Consider the following 18,518-nt stretch of genomic DNA (forward strand, 5'->3'; position numbering starts at 1 on the left):
CCTCTCGCTCTCAACATTTTCTTTTGCTCGTCCAATTCCAGGTCACAGGGCAGCAGGAGGAGTCTGTCCCAGCTTGTCATGGGAATGGGAGGAGAGGCACACCCTGGACAGATCGCCAGTCTGTCGCAGGACTGCAAAGGTTCATATCTGAACAAATTTCTAATGTGATAACAGCTATGACAGACTTGCATTAATTAATATAGCATCATCTCTATTCAGTGGAATTTCCAGGCACCTTTCCAAGAATTTATGATTACATGTTAAACCTTTCTAGGAAATGAACTGGAAACAACAGAAACTGTGATCAAGGGGAAAATCCTTCTGCTTTGAAGATTAGAAACATTATTTCATATCTCATGAACATATCATATAACATATGTGATGTAGTATCAGGATTGTTCAGTACAGCACACATAACAATCATAGCAAATAGAATAGTGCATTTAGAGATTAAATTTACTCTCAACATATAACATGTTCGAATTATCTTAACAACATTTACTGCAACATAATGCACTGAGTGTTGTTACTTACTGGTGCTTTGAATATTTTACTACCTGTGGTGGTATTTATGCATGGTGGCAGGGCTATGCTTGTTTAGCTCTCTGAGGTCTAAGTCATCATAGGTGCCAACGTTCTCCTAACCCTGTATTTTGGAGAAGAGCACGTGTTTGTCAATTAGAACGATTAATTTGCTCATTCTGCGATCGCCAAGACTTAGAAGAACAGTTTAATCCAAACAAAAGTGACATAGGGTTGTAGATGTCACCGATGATGTCTCAGACCACAGTCCTTCCAATCCTTCTTCTAGTTCAACTGTATTATTATTCAAAATCAACAAAGCAGCCCAGGTCTCGAGGATAAACAGCAGTCATCTGGGAATTATGCACTTAGACTGTCATGTCTAAAGTTTTAACCCTCTGTTGCCATACAACATTCTAATCTAATCCTAAGGAAACAGAATATATATATATTTTCTTTTTATTAAAATATTCTCCAAAGTCATGGCAATCACAGACTAACTGACACAAAAAAGGCAGTTTAGGCCTTCTTTAAAGTACAGTTTGTCACCCATGATGACTCAGACCTCAGCGAGTTAAAGGGAAGCCTGGTGGAGCTGCAGCCTAGCAATCAAAATACTCTATTAAGATATAATAACTGGGATTGTCAATGAAAAGTCAGGACTCTTGCAATCACATAATGACTATATACTGTGTTATTGCATTGCCAACAGTCTGATAGATAGTGTTAGAGACTAGCTTATCAACGAAATGAGCATTTAGCAGCTAAAGCAGCAGCTAGTTCCCTCGGGAGTTGGTGGAGCCCAAAAACACACTGAATTTGTAAAGGTGGCAATGATACACAACAAATGGAGACCTCATTTCTAATTCACCACTCCAATGTCCTGATTTGAAATCTCAGTTGTAGCACTTTCTTTCGTTTTTCTTTTAATTTCAGCTATAGCCAGTTAGCTTTGTTGTATTTTGTTTTTCATAGACACAGATAGTTGCTAATCAGTGCACCTCATCAAAACTGAAAGCGAAACTTACAGGTCTGTTAGTAACCGCATAATAGGGCAGGAGATTTGTCATATAACTATAAGGTGTAAGATCAAGTTCAGTGACTCCAGTTAGAAAATGTGAAGCCCAATGAATAGCTATTGTTTACACTTGCACATGTGTGTCAGCTGGTAATTTAAATATGAAGGTCTATGGAGATGTCTGTGATGGCTCACTCTTAAAGTTGGTCTGAAGTGGTGAACAAAGTTTGCTGTCTCTCACTCAGAGAACCAAGGTTACAGTGTAACCCTACATTGTCTATTGCATCAAGATAGGCAACCTCTCACTCAGAGAACCAAGGTTATAATGGTATATTCTGTAAATGCTGAATATATAAGCAACAATTTGCCACAAAGTTGTATCACCTTAAATGGGAAACTTTTCCCCTGGCAATGCATCCATCTAAAATATTTTCATGTGAGTTTTCTTGCATTTAATAAAATCAGATGACACTTGCCCTGTGGTGATTAAAGTGCCAAAAAAGCTACATCAAAACTTCTGCATGAAGTGAATGTTAATATTTTATTTCTCTGTGTCAGACTCAACAAATCTTCACGTGTACGTTCTTCTCTGCCTCCACCTCAGTGATAAAAGTTTGTCAGAGGAGCGTGGTCATTGTACATTTTTCCCCACTCCCAGGGCTGTTCACTTTAAATTAACATCTTGGGGAGCAAGTGACCTGTAATACTGTATTACTGTTTTCACTCATGTCAAATGAAGTTGTGCAAGTGGTCAGTGTGGGGCTTTCAGAGAAGGTGAAGAAGCCAGATTAAAAAATCAATAATTTTTCTTCTTCTGCTTAGGTAACACATCCACTGTGAGATATTTAACATCCATACCTGATAAAAAATGAATAAAAAAAAAAAAAGAAGCAAAATGAACCACAGCTGTCCTCTGTCATCTGCTCCTTGTTTTTTTTTCCTGACGTTAATGCTATGGGATTATTCAACAGCAAACCACAGGTTTCAGCTCTGGAGGATTCTAATCGCTCACTTGCATTGATTGAAATCACCAAATGCAGTGTTTCAACAGAGAGGTCAGCACATTCATCTGAGATATATAAGCCTCAGGAATGTATGACATGCCGGACTCCATTTATTATGCGTGACTTTAACTAAAAGTCAGGCTTTTCTTTCTGGTGGAACGATGCATGCACATACACACATAAATACATGATTAACTTCATCTTCATATGTGCCACAAGGTGAAGAGTGACGACGTCATTTGCATCTGAAACATTTAAATTAGCCAGTTGTTTGATGATATGAAAAATATATTGGGAAATGTGATAGATAAGATGTTTTTCTCTCTGGAGTGCAGTGTGAATGCATGCTGTGTGAAACAACACAGCTTCCTGTTGCTGTTTCCTCCTCCATTCCCTACTTATGCTGCTGAATGAAGCCCAGAAGTGTGTTTTGCAGAACATTACAATGATGTGTAACCTTTTCACACTGGCCTTAACCACTAAAATCTAATGAGTTAAGAAGAGGATTTTTGGGCCATATCTATCAAGGCATTCCTGAGTTTGCCAGCATGAAACTTGAATAGATGGACATGATACTTCAGGCTGTGGCTTTCCTTTTAGGGAGATTTTGTGTAATGACCCTATCTGGCCTCAATAATCCATGCCCGTTATATATATTTTTTTTTTATCTACTGTAGTCTGCCTCATCTGCCCTTGCTGCTGGTACAGCCTCTCTGCTTTATGTGTACAAGTTTTCCCGGTCTGACCTCACCATAACCAGGCTGATCCAACGAATGCACACCTCTCAGCCTGCCGGAACTAAAGGATCTCCTGCCAAAGTTCTGAGGCACACGTTGAGACTCTGATGGAAGAGAACGGCTGTGGCAGAACAAGGTGACCTCTATAATTAGGCAGATGTTTTGAGCAAGATTTGAGCATTTTTAGTTCAAATGTAGTTGCGAAATCAGGATTAGACAAAAGTCTTAAAACTAAAAGCAGATTTGTCCATAAAGCTTTAGATACTCAGTGTTTGGGAGTACCTAAACTACCCAAAATCATAGTAAATAATTGCAGCTGGCTTCACTTTGAGCTACTTCAAAATGTAGTAAATGTGAATTAAAAATCTAGTATTGCAGTAAAGTATAGTATGAACCTTTTTATTTTATACTGCAATAAAACTAACATGTGATCAGCCCAGAAAGCACCTGCCTGGATTCATTGGTTTGGATCATCCGTTTTTTAACCTCCTAGGACCTGGCATCCACATATGTGGACATCACATTTTGGGTTGTCTAGACCAAAACACTAAATTTTGCTCTACAAGGGCTTGATATCCACTTATGAGGACATTATACTGCCACTGTTCTAACGAAATTTAAAATGAATGTCTTCATATGTGGATCTCATTTTACTTTTAAAACAATGGAAAAATCATTTAAAAACTAAGGAAAGGGGAAAATACTTTAAAAAAAAGTAATATAAAGTTCATGGGCCTCCAAATATCAGCTTAGAATGACCCATTTAGAAAAAGTCATTTGTATTGTGAACTCTACAAGATCTGCTTTCTTTGTGGACAGGCTGCTGGTGCTGTTAGTGCTCTGAGGTTTACTGCTTTTTGGCAAAGAGCCACATTCCCCAATATATGAGCAGACACTAGACGAGTTATCATGGTCATCTTCCAACCTCTAACCCAGTATAAAGCTGGCAGCTGAAACTGAAGATTATTACTTAAATTTGAATGTATCCATTTTTTCCATTACATGTGACTTTTGAGTTTCCAGCTTTGTGAGAAGTCCCTATCTATGAAAACAATTTCTCACCCCTTCCTTACATCTTTCTCCATCTCTGAGTGAACTTGTCACACATTAGTGCATTTTTGTGGCTTTTAATACTAAATGATACACATACAGCATGACCAGCACCACCCTGAGCAGGTCTTTGCTGGATTTTAGGAGAGATGCTTTTCATGTGACGCTGCAAAAAGAACAAAATGAAGAGACAGTCCAAGTTTAATTTTCCAACACATAAAAGGAAATATATTTTTAAAAAAAACTGTTCATACCGAAGAACCTGCATCATTGTGGAGTCATTTACACCCAAGGGGCAGTCATATTCATATACTGTATGTGGTTATTCAGCGGCACGCACAGCCTCGTCATCCTCTGTGAAGCCGTCAGCTCTGCTCAAAGTAAAGCGTGCACTTGCACTTGCTTTGCACACGGTTTCAGTTTCAGGACAGATCTCATCTCTTGCTGCTTTTGAAACTGGATTGAAACACTTACACTCTTGGACATCACAGTTTGGAAATGGCAAATGTTGAACCAGGTGTACGATAAATCAAAGAGAAAAAAAAAAATCAAAACTTTTATTAGATTTCTTCCTTTTTTTTTTTCCTGTTATCTTTTTTAAAAATACAAACACATCTCACTTACATGGTCGATAATTCTAGAAATTTAGAAACATCACCTGAAATGCAAGGGATGTGCATAGGTGTCAAGTCAACATCTGGCTCAGTCACTCTTGATTTATTTTTAAATTTTTTTTTTTTCCTTTTGGTTGAGTTCACTTTTCCAAACAGCTGGAATGTTTTCATTTTTTATTTCTTTCTGGTAATATATATATTTTTTGTCTTCTTTTAATTCTTGGAGGGTTTACAGAGGGACACGGGGAACACTGACTGACAGCATGGAAGCTTGCAAATGTCCACATGCATGATAACCTCATTCAAATCTCTAAAAACATTTATGGATTTATTTAGAAGAGACAGTACTCAGTAGTCCAAAGGTGCGTATGACTGCACTAACAGCTGGAGAGGGGGGAAAAAACAAACAAACAAAAAAAACATCTACAGATGAAAGACATCGCAGTGTGTGTGCTTTTACTGCATCTGCTGATAGACTGTGTCTTTCTCCAACAGCCATGATGGGAGGGTTACTGCAGGTGCACCAACATGAGAGGACGGGACGCAGTACTGTCTCTTTAAAACAAACATCTACAAAAATGTTGCCTCCTAGCTAGTACAGACATGACAATATTCACTTTTACTCGGTTTTTATACAACACTATGAGACTAGGTCGTCTGCGAGGGCAAGAGTCCGACGCTTGAATGCTGTTACGCTTTCACAGTACGCTGAGTCGGTTCCGATCGAGTGCAGTGTAGAGAGGGCTGTCCTGTCGGCTTCTGTTATTAATGTCTTCTGTGTCGGTGTTGTAGTTATGAAGAGGGCAAGACGGCCGAGGTGTTGCTGGCGGGAAGTGGAGGAGGAAGGGGGAGAGAGCGCGAAGGCGGATGAGATGTTACGGGTCAGTACACCCAGGACACAGGGACCCACTGACTGGTGGTGCACACCAGGTCAATGGCCTCCTCCAGGTGCCTGATGGTCTCGTCAATCTCGTTGTTGATGATGGTCTGGTCGAAGTAGTGTGCGTAGGTCTTCTGCAGGATCTCTGACTCTTTCTGCAGCCGCTGGAGTGACTCGTCCTGAAGGAGGAGCAGGAGGAGTGAAAATGAGAAAAAGGGTGAAAGCAAGACACAGGACTATAAAAAAAAAAAAAAAGAAAAGAAAAGAAGAAATCCTTACGGCCCCTACACACTGTGGGATGTAAAGTCTATCACAGGATTTTCCACATTTTTAGGTTCTTATACCTAAAACTAACCATCTCATTTTCAGTTTCAATAATTTTATCCACAACATTTAAAGATATCAGTGAGAGGACCAGAGAGACCGGTTCACAACTAATACAAAAAAAATACAAAAAGCATCCACTGGAGGCTCACGACACACTGCCACGTTAAGACCTTTTTACAGAACATTAATTGGAAAATGCTGAGGCTCAGTTAGGGACACGAGCAGTAAATTCACGAGTATATTTAGTAGATTTTTACCTTCATACTCAGAACATTTCCCAAGTTACAGTACCATTGGGGAGGTTACCTTTCTTCTCAATAGCTTAGTACAGGACAAATAAATATGAAGTTTTCAAGGCTGAGAAACAAAAAGTTTAAAAAAAATGCAAGTAAATCAATTTTACACCTACTCAAAGTTTCACAACAGGAAGTTAAAACCTGAGCTTTGTTCCACAATTTCAATATAATGAAATGTTGATTAGAGATGAGAGTACTCGCTGAGTACTTTAAAAAAAAAAAAAATGCCAGTCATATGCTATGAGCTTCATAGTTACCTCATCAAAAATGAATCGAACACTTATTGGAGATTTTAGACAGCTGGCTCCATCACCACCATAAACACACAGCAGTAAGGAATATTCTCTGGAGGAGTGGGATTCCATTTTTCCATTATGTTTTATTTGTCTTAGATCAGAGTAGAGTAAAGGCTAAATAACAGAACCAATTCACTGGACAATGCAGTGTAGTGACAGGAACAGACTACAGTAACTACGGATTTGGTCAAAACGGGATCATTACATCCCTCCTGAAACAAGGTTTTATATCCTCTGTTAGATTAAAGTCAGAGAACCTAATGAATTGGCCATAGATGGTTTTCTGGCTTGATGGGCTGACTAAAATATGGAACAGGAAGTTAGCACAGCAGACCAGACTGTCTGCCAGCTTTAAAGACCAACCCTGTGTCTGCTACAGCATTGAACAAGCTCCACACTGAACTGTACATGTATCACTGTGTTTGACCCACAGTGATGCACACTCAACCTGCAAGATGGCTGTGTCACACAGCGTGTAGGCCCTACAGCCAGCAGAGGAGGAAGAAAACAGTAAAACACAGTTGGCAGAACTTATCACTAGAATCATGGAATACACACACACACACACACTCTAACACTACAGCATCTGCTCTGTCAGGTCTTACTTACTGGCAGTGTTCGACACCACCTGGGCATCTGAGCGGAGTGCCAAGCAAACAAACACATGCAGCGTGCAAAACAAAAACAAAAAGACGAGTGCAGAGACGAGTGAGGAGCAGCATGCGACCTGCAGAACTCAAACCTCAAGCCTGATTCAGACTTCAGCGGGAAATCTAAGTGCTAACTTACAACATAACCAGGAACCCTTTTAAGTCAGGTTACATGGAAGGTCAGGGTGTAGGGTTGACAGCGGTTTCTGGTTATGTTAAAAGAAGATGTAGATTTCCTGAAGCATAATTCAGGCATTACATGCAGCTCAGACATACACAGTAACATGTCTCACAGTTGGGTGAAATCAGTGGCACACAATTTTAAAAGGTGACTTATTATGAATGTCCTTTAAGAACACACACACACACGCACACACACACACACAGTCATGTTTTCATATCTTTGTGGGGTCATCTAATCAGCGGTCCCCAACCCCCGGGCCTTGGACCGGTACCGGTCCGTGAGTCGTTTGGTACCAGGCCGCGAGAGTTGAGGCTCAGGTGTGAAATGTATGGTTTTCAGGGTTTTTAAATCGGTTTTCCGCGTTATTTTGTTATCGTTTTTATCGTTAACTCGGTTTTCCTGGGTCTTTTCACGTGTGTTATGAATAAATCTTTTTTTCGGTACCGGTACTAGTTTTATTTTGTTGTATTTGTCCGCGACACCTTAAAGGCCAGTCCGTGAAAATATTGTCGGCATAAACCGGTCCGTGGCACAAAAAAGGTTGGGGACCGCTGATCTAACTGACATAATCCTTTGCCTAGCCGCTTACCCTAACCCTAAACAAAAAAAATTAGTGCCTAACCCTAACCCTCAGCCTAAACAATAGGCTAAAACCACATTTTGAGCCTCAGAAATGCCGTCAAACTCATTTTGTCTCCATAAGGGCTGTTGGTCCCCACAAGTATAGTAAAATTCCAATGTTTGGTCCCCACAAAGATATGTAAACATGGCATGCACGCACACACACACACACACACACACACACACACACACTATATGTGTCAAAAAATTACAGGAACACTTTTTAATCACAGTGCAGCATCAGGTCAGTCAAACTTGTTGGATATTGACCTGGTCAGTTAACTAGCAGAGGGGGTCGTTATCAGTTTCAGCTGCTTGGTCTTAACAGATACAGTATAGGGGTAAGAATGAGACAATCCCAAAACAGGAATGGTTTTACAGGTGGAGGACACCTTTTCTAACTGTTATTTTACTATTTTTCCATTTGGCTAGGGTTGGTGTTACTACTGGTACCATCAAGTGATACCTGGACCCTACAGACATTACACAGGTAGTCCAAATCCTCCAGGATGGCACATCAATATGTGCCAGCGACAGAAGGTTTGCTGCGTCTCCCAGCACGGCCTCAAGAACATGGAGGAGATTCAAGGAGACAGGCAGTTACTCTAGGAGAGCTGGACAGGGCCATCATCAGGACCACTATCTGCTCCTCTGTGCAGGGAGCAACAGGATGAGCACTTCCAGAGCTACAACACAACCCTCAGCAGGACAATGGTGTGAATGTCTCTGGCTAAACAATCAGAAACAGACTTCCTAAGGCCCTAAGGTGATGATGCCCAGCCTGATGCAACAAGATAATGCAGGTAGTTCCTGGAGGATGAAGGTACTGATGCCATTGACTGGCTCCCACACTTGCCTGACCCAAATCCAGTGTAAACTCTGGGACATCATGTTTTGGTCCATCTGAAGCTGCCAGGCTGTAACTCAGACTTTTTGGGCCATATCCATCCAGACCAGGAGCTCAGTGATGCCCTGGTCCAGGTCTCGGAGGAGACCCCCCATCACACCATCCATCACTCATTCATCACTCATTAGCATGTCATTAGACATGCATACAAACATGTGCGGCAAACCACTCAATACCATTTAGAGTTGGTGCAATCAAATTCAGCTAAACGAACTAACCTGCTGGATATATTTTTTCACCTTGACTTTCAGGCTGTCTTTGATTTCAGCCCTCCATATGGCATCCTTTAGTTATGGACACATTAGCCAGTCCATATCAGTATAGACATGATCCCCCCCGATACTGAGATTCCCATTGCAAAGTGTTCCTTTAATTTTTTTCAACAGTATAAAAATATAAGACATGTATAATGATTATTTGGAAATATTAATTAAGCAAAGCTAGTCTCCTGCAGTCTAAAAATAAAAATTTGAAATGAGCATAACAGATAACTTTAAAGTAAAAGTACAGTAGAGTCAGGTTTGGTTGTTTAATGAACATCAGGAGAGATGGAGAACATCACCAGCCTTATGCTGAGTGCGTCTGTCGTTTTCCTACCTCATTAATGCCTGGTGTGATGGTTGGTGCAGCAATGAACACGACGTACGGGGCAAACTCGGCCGTCCGCAGGACCTTCAAGGCCTGATGAAAACACATGTTAGAGTTCAGTGTCCTTACATACTCCATGCATGAAGACTTGGTACCCTCACATAAGCACGCACCTGAGGTTCAACGTCCAGTATGGCGATGAGCCCCTGCTGGTGGATCTTGCGAATGGTTTCCAAGCGCGTCCCGTACATTGCATCCTCGTGGCTGCCATACTCCAGGTACTCATTGTTGCTGATGTCCTGCATCATCTGGTCATGGGAAACGAAGTAGTAGTTCTTGCCGTTCTCCTCATCCTTCTTTGGAGGTCTGGTTGTGTCTGTGAGAACACAGGATCAGACACAGGAAGTGAGAAAATTACACCTCCCTACATGCACAGCAGCGCTCGTAAAGACTGTCGATTGTGCGTCTTACGTGGGATGGGGTAGGCGAATCTGTCAGGGTGTTTGGTTATAAGGGTGTTCTTAATATGTCTCCTGCCCACTCCATGAGCGCCTGACAAAGACAAACACAGACAGTCAGTGAGGCCACGGCAGATGTCCTAGTGTCCTGCAGCTGCACTTGGTGTTACCCACCTAACAAAACTAGTGTTTTCCTCTTGAAAGCAGGAAGCTTCACAACCTCCTCATATGTGACAAGGTCTAGTTGGTCAAACACTGGAGACGAGAGATGCCAGAAACAAATGCAGATTAGGAGAATGTGCAGAGAACTGTGTGGGATAAAAACAGCTAGAAAACTAGAGTGTAAGGGAAGCAAGGCGGCTAGAGAATATCTAACACATCCGCTAACTACGAGGTGAAGACAAACCAAAGCAGATTAAAAATCTCAGTGAAAAAGGCCTGATGAGGAAACGGCGGGTGGGAATAACTAGAGTTGGGTTCAGAGACCAGGATCCACTGCCCAGCTTGAATAATAAACTCACTTGTTAAGCTGAAATGCAAAATGAATCTCTAAAAGAACCTTTGATCTCTCCATGATGGTTTTTTAAATGCAGGCCAGCTTCTCATTTATTCTGCTGCTCATTCAGTAGCAGCTACACAGGAAAACTGGGATATTTCAAGAAACCTGTTCAACCTGAACCGGAGCTTTCAGTTCTACTTTTTACTCGCTGTTGGTGGAGGCCTAAAAGATACCCGTTATGCTGAATTTCAGATCAAATTTTTTTGGCTCTACCCCAACTAGCTTTACATTTAGAGTTAAAAATCTTTGGCTCATACTTTGCTGCAGTTCAGTCGTCAGTGACAGGATGCTCTGTGACATCATGCAGATTAAAGCCTGTCTGAAGCCTGAGCTTTGTTTTCATCAAGAGTGCTTGTACATTTGCCAATTATTACCATATATAACACATGTATGCATATATAAGATTAATAGATACCCTTTATTGATATTCGAACAGGTTCATTAAATGAATTTGATGCTGGTGTGGGATTCCATAAAATGCTACTGAACCAACAACCCTAGAAATGACATAAGATGGTTTGAAGTGAGGATTTTTGTTACAGTGAATCTAAGCTGGACTTTAAAGACTATTCATGGCTGGCTGCATAAAGTAAAACTTGACTGGCACAGTAAGAAATATTTCTTCCAGTCAAAAAGTCTCTCTCACTCATTATGGTATATAAAGGATAGACAAAGCCACGGTGATGTCATTGATTGCTTGTAACGTCTTGTAATAAAGCCAGCTGAGTGTTTGTGATCCTGCTGTTGTGTACTTTTTGATTTTAACTGGGAATCATTAATGTATCTTTTTATTCTTATGTTTAAATGAGGATGCATCTACTTGACCTCAAATGGGTGTGAATGTGACAGCTACACATTTGACATGCAGTAAATGAACAGGACGCATTATACCCATTCTGAACGATTTGCACTGGCTTCAAAATTTGGTTCAAGAACTTCATGATAGCAGTGCATGGCAGGAAACACTCTCATGGCCTAAGGGGAACTGTGCGTCACTATTTTAACTCCAGAATTACCTCCCACTCATTGTGAGGTCAGCTCAGTCTTTGCTAGATCTCACCTTACAGACTAGCTTTCTGTCTCTAATCACTGTGGTTTGTCTTTTAATGTTGTTTTGAATCTGCTTTTCTTTTAATGAGCAATCTTTACTTATTGTTTCAAAGCACTTGGCACTTTTCAAAACAACAGTTTCTAATTAATGAATTTTACTTGATTACTTGAAACTGAGACTTTGTTGTTTTCACATAGACTTTGAAGGAGTCGCCCCCTGCAGGTCATTAGGAAAGATTATGGCACTTCAGCTTTGGCTTTACTTTTCAGACCTGGAAGCTACGTCCATCTCTTATATACAGCCTTCACTCACAGAACCAACCATGCAATTTCTCTGGGTTGTATTCTTCCAATAGAAGAATATTTGAAGTTAAGTGCAGGTAGGAGTCAAAAGACTTCCAAATAGACTAAATAGAGAAAATTGCAGAATGTCTGGGCTGCAGAGCGTATCGCGTGTTAAAGCTGAGCGGCTCACTGTGCTATGTGTTTTCTGCCTCTGAAACATGAGCCTCTGTGCAGCCAACATCTCAGCCTGCTGACAAGCGAAATATAACACCCACAAGTCAGTGAGTTCAGGCAGCTGCTGCTCAGACTGATGACGAAGACTGACAGACTGATGGTGACTGTTTACAGCGCCATTATATTGGACTGAAAAGGTTATTAAAAGACTGGTTACATTAGTGGACCTGTAGATGAACACACTACACCAAACGTGAATGAGAAGACCGGTTAGGGTCACCATCACAGCACACAGTGTCTAAAAACACACAGAGTAAGCTACATGGTTTCAGTTTTGCCTCAGCCTTCTGTTGTTTTTGTCAAGAGCAACAGAAACAAAAGTGAAACACTGGCAGTGACAGCTGATCTAATCTACACAGTTAATCAGAGAAGAAGAAGAAGAGAGTGAGAGAAGAGGAGGAGTTGGTTGCTGTCACTGGTTGTTACTTACATGCAGAGAGGCCGTTCAGTAGGAGAAAGCGAGAGAGATGAACAGCAGGGGTCATAACATGGTTCGGTTACAACAGCAGAATTACAGAATGCAAAACAGCAAGATACAACAGCTGGGCAGCTGTGCAGCAGCACACAGTGCCGACAGCGGAGATGGAAGCAGACAGAATACTGTTGTTGTTGCTGTTAGAGAGTTTATTCACACTAACTGGTGACGTGTGGGTTGGGGGTGGTTGGTGGTGACCATCACCACCAACCACAAGCAGCGCAGCAGAGCCCGGCTGCATCCAACTATGGAGGCATCCTGCATCTGCATCCAGCTGTCCGAGGGGTAGCAGTGGGTACTTCCCAGGAATCTGTCACCCTGTTTTCCCAGCTATACATGATGATTGATGACGATTTATATAAAATAATAATAAAGCAGTCACACAGAATTATGTAATCCGGTGTTTTCCAGGACCTGCAGTGATTACCATATCTAGATGTTTAAAAATGTGTTACTGATGATAACGTGATTGCTACTAGTTCCAGGAATTCAGGAGTTGCTCATTATTTCAGGATATATGAATTTCTGAGGGACAGTTACAGACGCTTCTCTGCATTTCAGTGCGTCTTTGGATGTTGGCAGTAAAGCTAATGTTTTGTGCACCTGTTGCTCTGCCTGTAAAACGTTGGCCTGACTGTTTGATTGGGGATACAGCGTCAGGTTCATTCTCGCTCAACCATCAACAGTCTGATGTTTCTGTTTGATTGTTAAAGCTGTGCCATTGCAGTTTCTACCTCTCTTCTTCTTCCCTCTGCATGTCCATCTCATTGAGACACACAGCACAGGACTAACAACAAGGAATATCTTCTGCTAACATTTATGTTAACTTAATGTAATAATTGAATGTGGGCCTTCTACTCTACTGTCTGTGAAAATGATTCTAGATTAGGCAGTGATAAAGCCAGGCTCATTGATGGGGTGTAAATGGTGAGGGAGGGAGAAATATGTAAGTAACTAATCTTCATGGCGCCATCACGCAGAGCTTTATGTTTCTTAAAATTCAACTTGGATCCTATTTGAGGGACGTGGCGTTTTTTCAGCTTCTGAAATGGAGCATAGCAGAAAAAGTTTGTGATCCAGTGCACTAAACTAGCAGAGCTTGAAGTCAGTCCATGTGGACCATCTTTGTAAATGTGATAAAGTGACTGTCATGAGAATAGCTCCCTCACAAGGAAAACAATTCCTGGGAAATAACCGGAAACACATCTGACTGACACTTTAGTCTCATGGTCTAACATGAAACAGAGCGTAGCTACAAAGTCAAGCTAATCCCTAATCCCAAGAGATCAGCTGATCTAATTGGTTAATTATTTTGGATACACCATTTAGGCTGCTTTGGCTTGCCTACTATTACTGCAACCCCCCACCCACCCTCTAAGCTCTTATTGTCATGCTGTATGTGATTTATGCAACATGTGTTGTTTGCAGAGGGTTTTGCTGCTGCTTGCTTTATGCATGTGCATGGAAGGTGGGGCAGTCCACCAAAAACAAATGACAGAGGACAAAAATAATAATCGTTTTTGACTGTAGTGGTCCTGCCCAAACTGTTACACACTGTTGAACCTGTTATCAGTAAAATGTTGGATGGAGTTACAGTGGAGTCACTGTTTTGATCATTTTGAATTAATCACTAAATGATGGCATGCAGATAACTGTGGGTCCCATGCATTCACTAGTGTGTTACATGCTTTGAACTGTTCAGGCAATTTCTTTTACAGGACGGCTTCATAAGTCCATGTGCCTGTAAGGACCTTGGACGGTTTTTTGTTCATACTGTCCATTCAAAGAAAACATCCAAACATTCCATTTGAATGGAAGCGAATGGGAACGAAGTCCTCATTTTGTGCACAGAAATGCCTGAAAAACAGACTGTTCACAGGGGAAAAAAAACAGAGACCTTTACTCTGTAAAATTGCAGCTTCAGGTCAACTTTAGAACACATTTTTTTTTTTTTTTTTTTTTTTTTTTCTTCTCTCCACAAAATGACTTTTGTCCCCATTACTGCCTAAAAGCAAGCAAGGTAGGATCTTTTCAATGCCCACTTTGAAGCAAAGGAATGACAACAGCACAAGAAGAGCTCTGATCGACACTGACAGAAAATACTGTATCATCGTCCTTCATATGGACAGTGATGCATTGGTCACTCAGGGTGTTAGAGTGCATGGATTTATAGACATGCTCACAAGAGTGGATTTTCAGATGCACACACACTACTGTACACATGTATGCGCACACAAACACACACACCCTATAGCACCCTCAGTTACATTATCAGCATGACTTATCCCATAATCCTTTGAGACAAACGGTTTGCACAGATGTGACATACAATAAAGAATTAATTAGCAGTACATTTTCCTCATCACTCAGTACATTACTACTCGACTCTCAGTCTGTGAATGGTTCATAGAAAACCAGAGGAGCAGTACACAGATCATAATAAGCATGCAGCTTCTTTAGACTTCTGTTCAGCTCAACATGGACATGTAGACACTGACTGGTTCTCAATATAGACTACCAAGTTCCCATATAGGAACCTGTGATCAAACACAGCTGCTGCTACATGCACGTGTTTGTACAGGAGGGATGTGAAGCTCTAGTTACCTGAGCTACACAAACTTGAGATCAGAAGTGACAAAGGCCACAGTGCACCACACTGTAAATGCCTCCCTTGTTTCACCCTAATAACTTATGTAACTACTTCATAGCCATGATATTAAAATCATTTAATAATTCATTTTTTAAACTGATCATTCTGAAATGAAAGGCCAATGTCATGATTCTATACAAGAATAAGCAATTCTACTGTGTAGCAAACAGATCCTGTTCACCTCTAACAACCTGATCATGGACTGATCACATGATTTGAACAAATATGACTTATTATTTTTAATTAAAATTGGATTTATTCTCATCTTTTACTGTGCAAATGCTTTTTGATGTTCTGAACTTTTCTTTTTTGCTGCTTGTTGACGTCACACACTAAAGGCAAGTTTAGCCACTCAGTGTCATAAAACAGCCATCTTTCATGCTACAGAAGTCCTGATTGTAGTGGTCCTTGACATTATTCCTTTCTTCAGGACAGAGGATTGTGTCCTGTGGTTGGACTCATTCCAGCTCCATCATCTCGGACTGCAGCTGGTGACTGTAGTCCTTCTGCTGTGAGCTTGGGGATCATTCTAACCACAGCCTGCAGTGTGTGAAGAACTGATTCATGTGCTGCTACACTGTGTATTCTGTTCGACACAGCTGAGCAGAATAAGGACTACTTTTCCCAGCTTTTCCCAGCAGGATGGCAGCCTCGCTGAAGAGACAGCTGATGACTCAGTTAATTTGTGGTTGGTAAATAATATATTTGCAGAGCAGAAAATGATACTGCAATCATTAAAAGGCTGGAAATGCCGTCTAAACTGATATTATTTTCCCCGCTAATAATGCTCTTTCAGGACCTCTTTATTACACATGTACTGAAGATGCCCATGCACATCCTCTAATGCCATTTAAAAATATGGCTAATAATGCAGAGATCTGCTAGAGTCTGTATCCACAAGCTGCCCACATCTCCCTAAACTGCCTCTGTGCTCATATAAGATTTCTGCTGCTCTGGCAGCTTTTCCTGTCATTCCTGGCTCTGGCTCTGCTACTTGAGATGAATATTACAAGATCTTGTTACATAGAAGTTTCCCCTGCACAAACAGTCTGAGAGAAAAGTGTGTGCATATACAGACACACACAGGGTGGAAAAAAAAAAGAAAAAAAAAAAAGCAGATGCATGCATGCAAACACTGATGTCTGCAGCTTGTTGCTTTGTGTGCACATGCATATAAATAAATACAGATATGTGAGTGATTGTACATTTCGTACCTGCGTTGTGCTTTGCCAAATACTTGTCTTTGTACTGCTTTTTCTTCTTGCCAAACCAGGTACAGCTGGCCTGCTGCTCCTGCTTCGTCTTCTCCATGGCTATACACGCCACCCGCCTACCACACAGACAGACAACTGAACTTAGTTTACAATTAAAGCTGGACAGAAGCATTCTAGCTGTAAAGAGACAATAAGCCTTGTTGCCATCAGAATAATCAGGGGCTCTTCCCAGCATTTTACCAACTGTTATTTGAAAACACACAACTCCATCTAGCACTTGTTTTTTTTTTTTAATTCCTTGTGTTTTGATGCAACACAAAGTTAGGGGAAAGAGTCTCTGACGGATGAACTAGAACAAAGTCCAGATAATACAACTAAGCAGAGAGACGGGCAGCGGAAATCTGATGTAGAGTTGGGAGTAAAAACAGATCGGGCTGGAGGAATTGGTAATTACTTCTTATATTGTGAAATATTGGTCTATAGACTGCGTTTTTAAGATGTCTGCATTTTTTTCCTAATAGCCCGCAGGGGGAAAGCTCTGATTTGAAAAAGAAGAAAATGATGAGCTTAGTGAAAACTTTCTCAAAGCGTAGATGATCACTGTAGCTAGTTACAAGTTATTTTCAATACACCACTTTGTAGAGTATGATCCCGTTTAGAATAAAGTGCACAATAAAGCAGGGAGAAGTTGACTTCTGAAAGAGTTCAAAAAAGGTAATTCACAAACCAGGTCTCCATCTTTACAGTTACTGCATTGGTCCTGGATTTTAAAAAAAATCTTTTAGTGGAAACTTTTATCTTCCTGCCTTCATGCTATCAGAGAGTGCGTTGCTCTTCTCACCACTCCTGTAGTTCTGGTGACGGGATGAGGCCGGCTGTGCCATTTTTAGTGTTCTCAAGCTTGCCCTGCCACCAATTGTGATCATCCTTGGATATGATCTGGATGATGTCGCCCACACGGAAGCGAATGCCGGCCTCCTTGCAGGGGATGAGCTCATCCTTGGAGGGGTCATATTCAAACTGGGCCCTCACGTAGATCTGCGGCGAAAAGCACAGATGTTAGACAGGTAGTATGTAAGCTGAATGACGTGGTGGGAGAGACGCAGACAAACTGGGGGGGGGGTAAATGTGTCTAGATGATGTGCTTTGTTTTGCATATCATGACAACTAGGCCTACAGTAATGAGCAGTGGATTCTCAGAGGGCATGGGATCACGGGGTGGGGTGGGGGGGGTTCTGTTGCCAGGTTGAGAGGGCTTCCTGCAGTGAGATAAACCCAGACACTGCTGGGCTATTAATGAGGCTCTCAACTCTCTGGTAATTACAGCACAGGCATTGTTTGTGTGTCCATTAGATCAAACTACAAGTCATTATCCTGCTTTAAAACTTTTCTAAGCACACAGCTGATTTTTTTTCCCCACAGTGTGTGAGGAAAGTGAGGAGGTAGAAGTGTTTGAGAGGTGTTTTTTCTTTTTAATTTCTGGGGGAGTTGGGGGGGGGGGGGGGGGGGGGGGCGGGGGGCGGCAGAGGAAGTCTGTCTCTTACCTTCACTGACATTTTGTCCTTGATTGGAGGTCTGGATACAATCTAGGATTTGAAAGCATCACATACATCATGCAGCAAAAACGGCTAGGTAAAGTCTAAAACAGCAGTATGGCGGCCAAGGCCGGTGGCAGGGAGGAAGGTTGTGGGTTAATAGCAGGGTTTAGACATTTACTTCTCATTAATGTGGTAAATTATTAGGCAGTTCAGTGGCCTAAGCTCTGCAACTCTAAGGCTGCTGAGCTTGCAATACAGCATCGTATGTTGTGGTCTCCACTGCCCTCTGCTGGTGTGTTCTTTATATGCCACTTTGCTTTGAGTTTCTATCACAGCATTGTAGTTTTTGTCAGTTGCTTTG

At 41.4% G+C, this 18,518-nt stretch overlaps 1 protein-coding gene across 15 annotated transcripts in view; it reads right to left on the bottom strand.

The window, feature by feature from the left end:
* Window positions 1-4,514: 4,514 nt before the first annotated feature.
* Window positions 4,515-18,518, bottom strand: part of caska (calcium/calmodulin-dependent serine protein kinase a) — a 173,160-nt gene continuing 159,156 nt past the window's right edge. For 6 of the 15 annotated variants that reach the window (XM_005475249.4, XM_005475246.4, XM_005475244.4 and 3 more), the window contains 8 exons: window positions 18,164-18,205; window positions 17,461-17,657; window positions 16,620-16,735; window positions 10,327-10,407; window positions 10,166-10,246; window positions 9,868-10,070; window positions 9,704-9,787; window positions 4,515-6,004 (listed from right to left, as the gene is read on the bottom strand). In XM_005475249.4, the coding sequence (XP_005475306.1) occupies window positions 5,828-6,004; window positions 9,704-9,787; window positions 9,868-10,070; window positions 10,166-10,246; window positions 10,327-10,407; window positions 16,620-16,735; window positions 17,461-17,657; window positions 18,164-18,205 (981 nt within the window). In that variant the 3' untranslated portion in view covers window positions 4,515-5,827. The remainder of the gene's footprint in view (window positions 6,005-9,703; window positions 9,788-9,867; window positions 10,071-10,165; window positions 10,247-10,326; window positions 10,408-16,619; window positions 16,736-17,460; window positions 17,658-18,163; window positions 18,206-18,518) is intronic. The other 9 variants (XM_005475252.4, XM_005475247.4, XM_005475254.4 and 6 more) reach the window with 3 other exon arrangements.

Source organism: Oreochromis niloticus, linkage group LG16 (assembly GCF_001858045.2).
Source record: "Oreochromis niloticus isolate F11D_XX linkage group LG16, O_niloticus_UMD_NMBU, whole genome shotgun sequence".
Lineage (NCBI taxonomy): Eukaryota > Metazoa > Chordata > Actinopteri > Cichliformes > Cichlidae > Oreochromis > Oreochromis niloticus.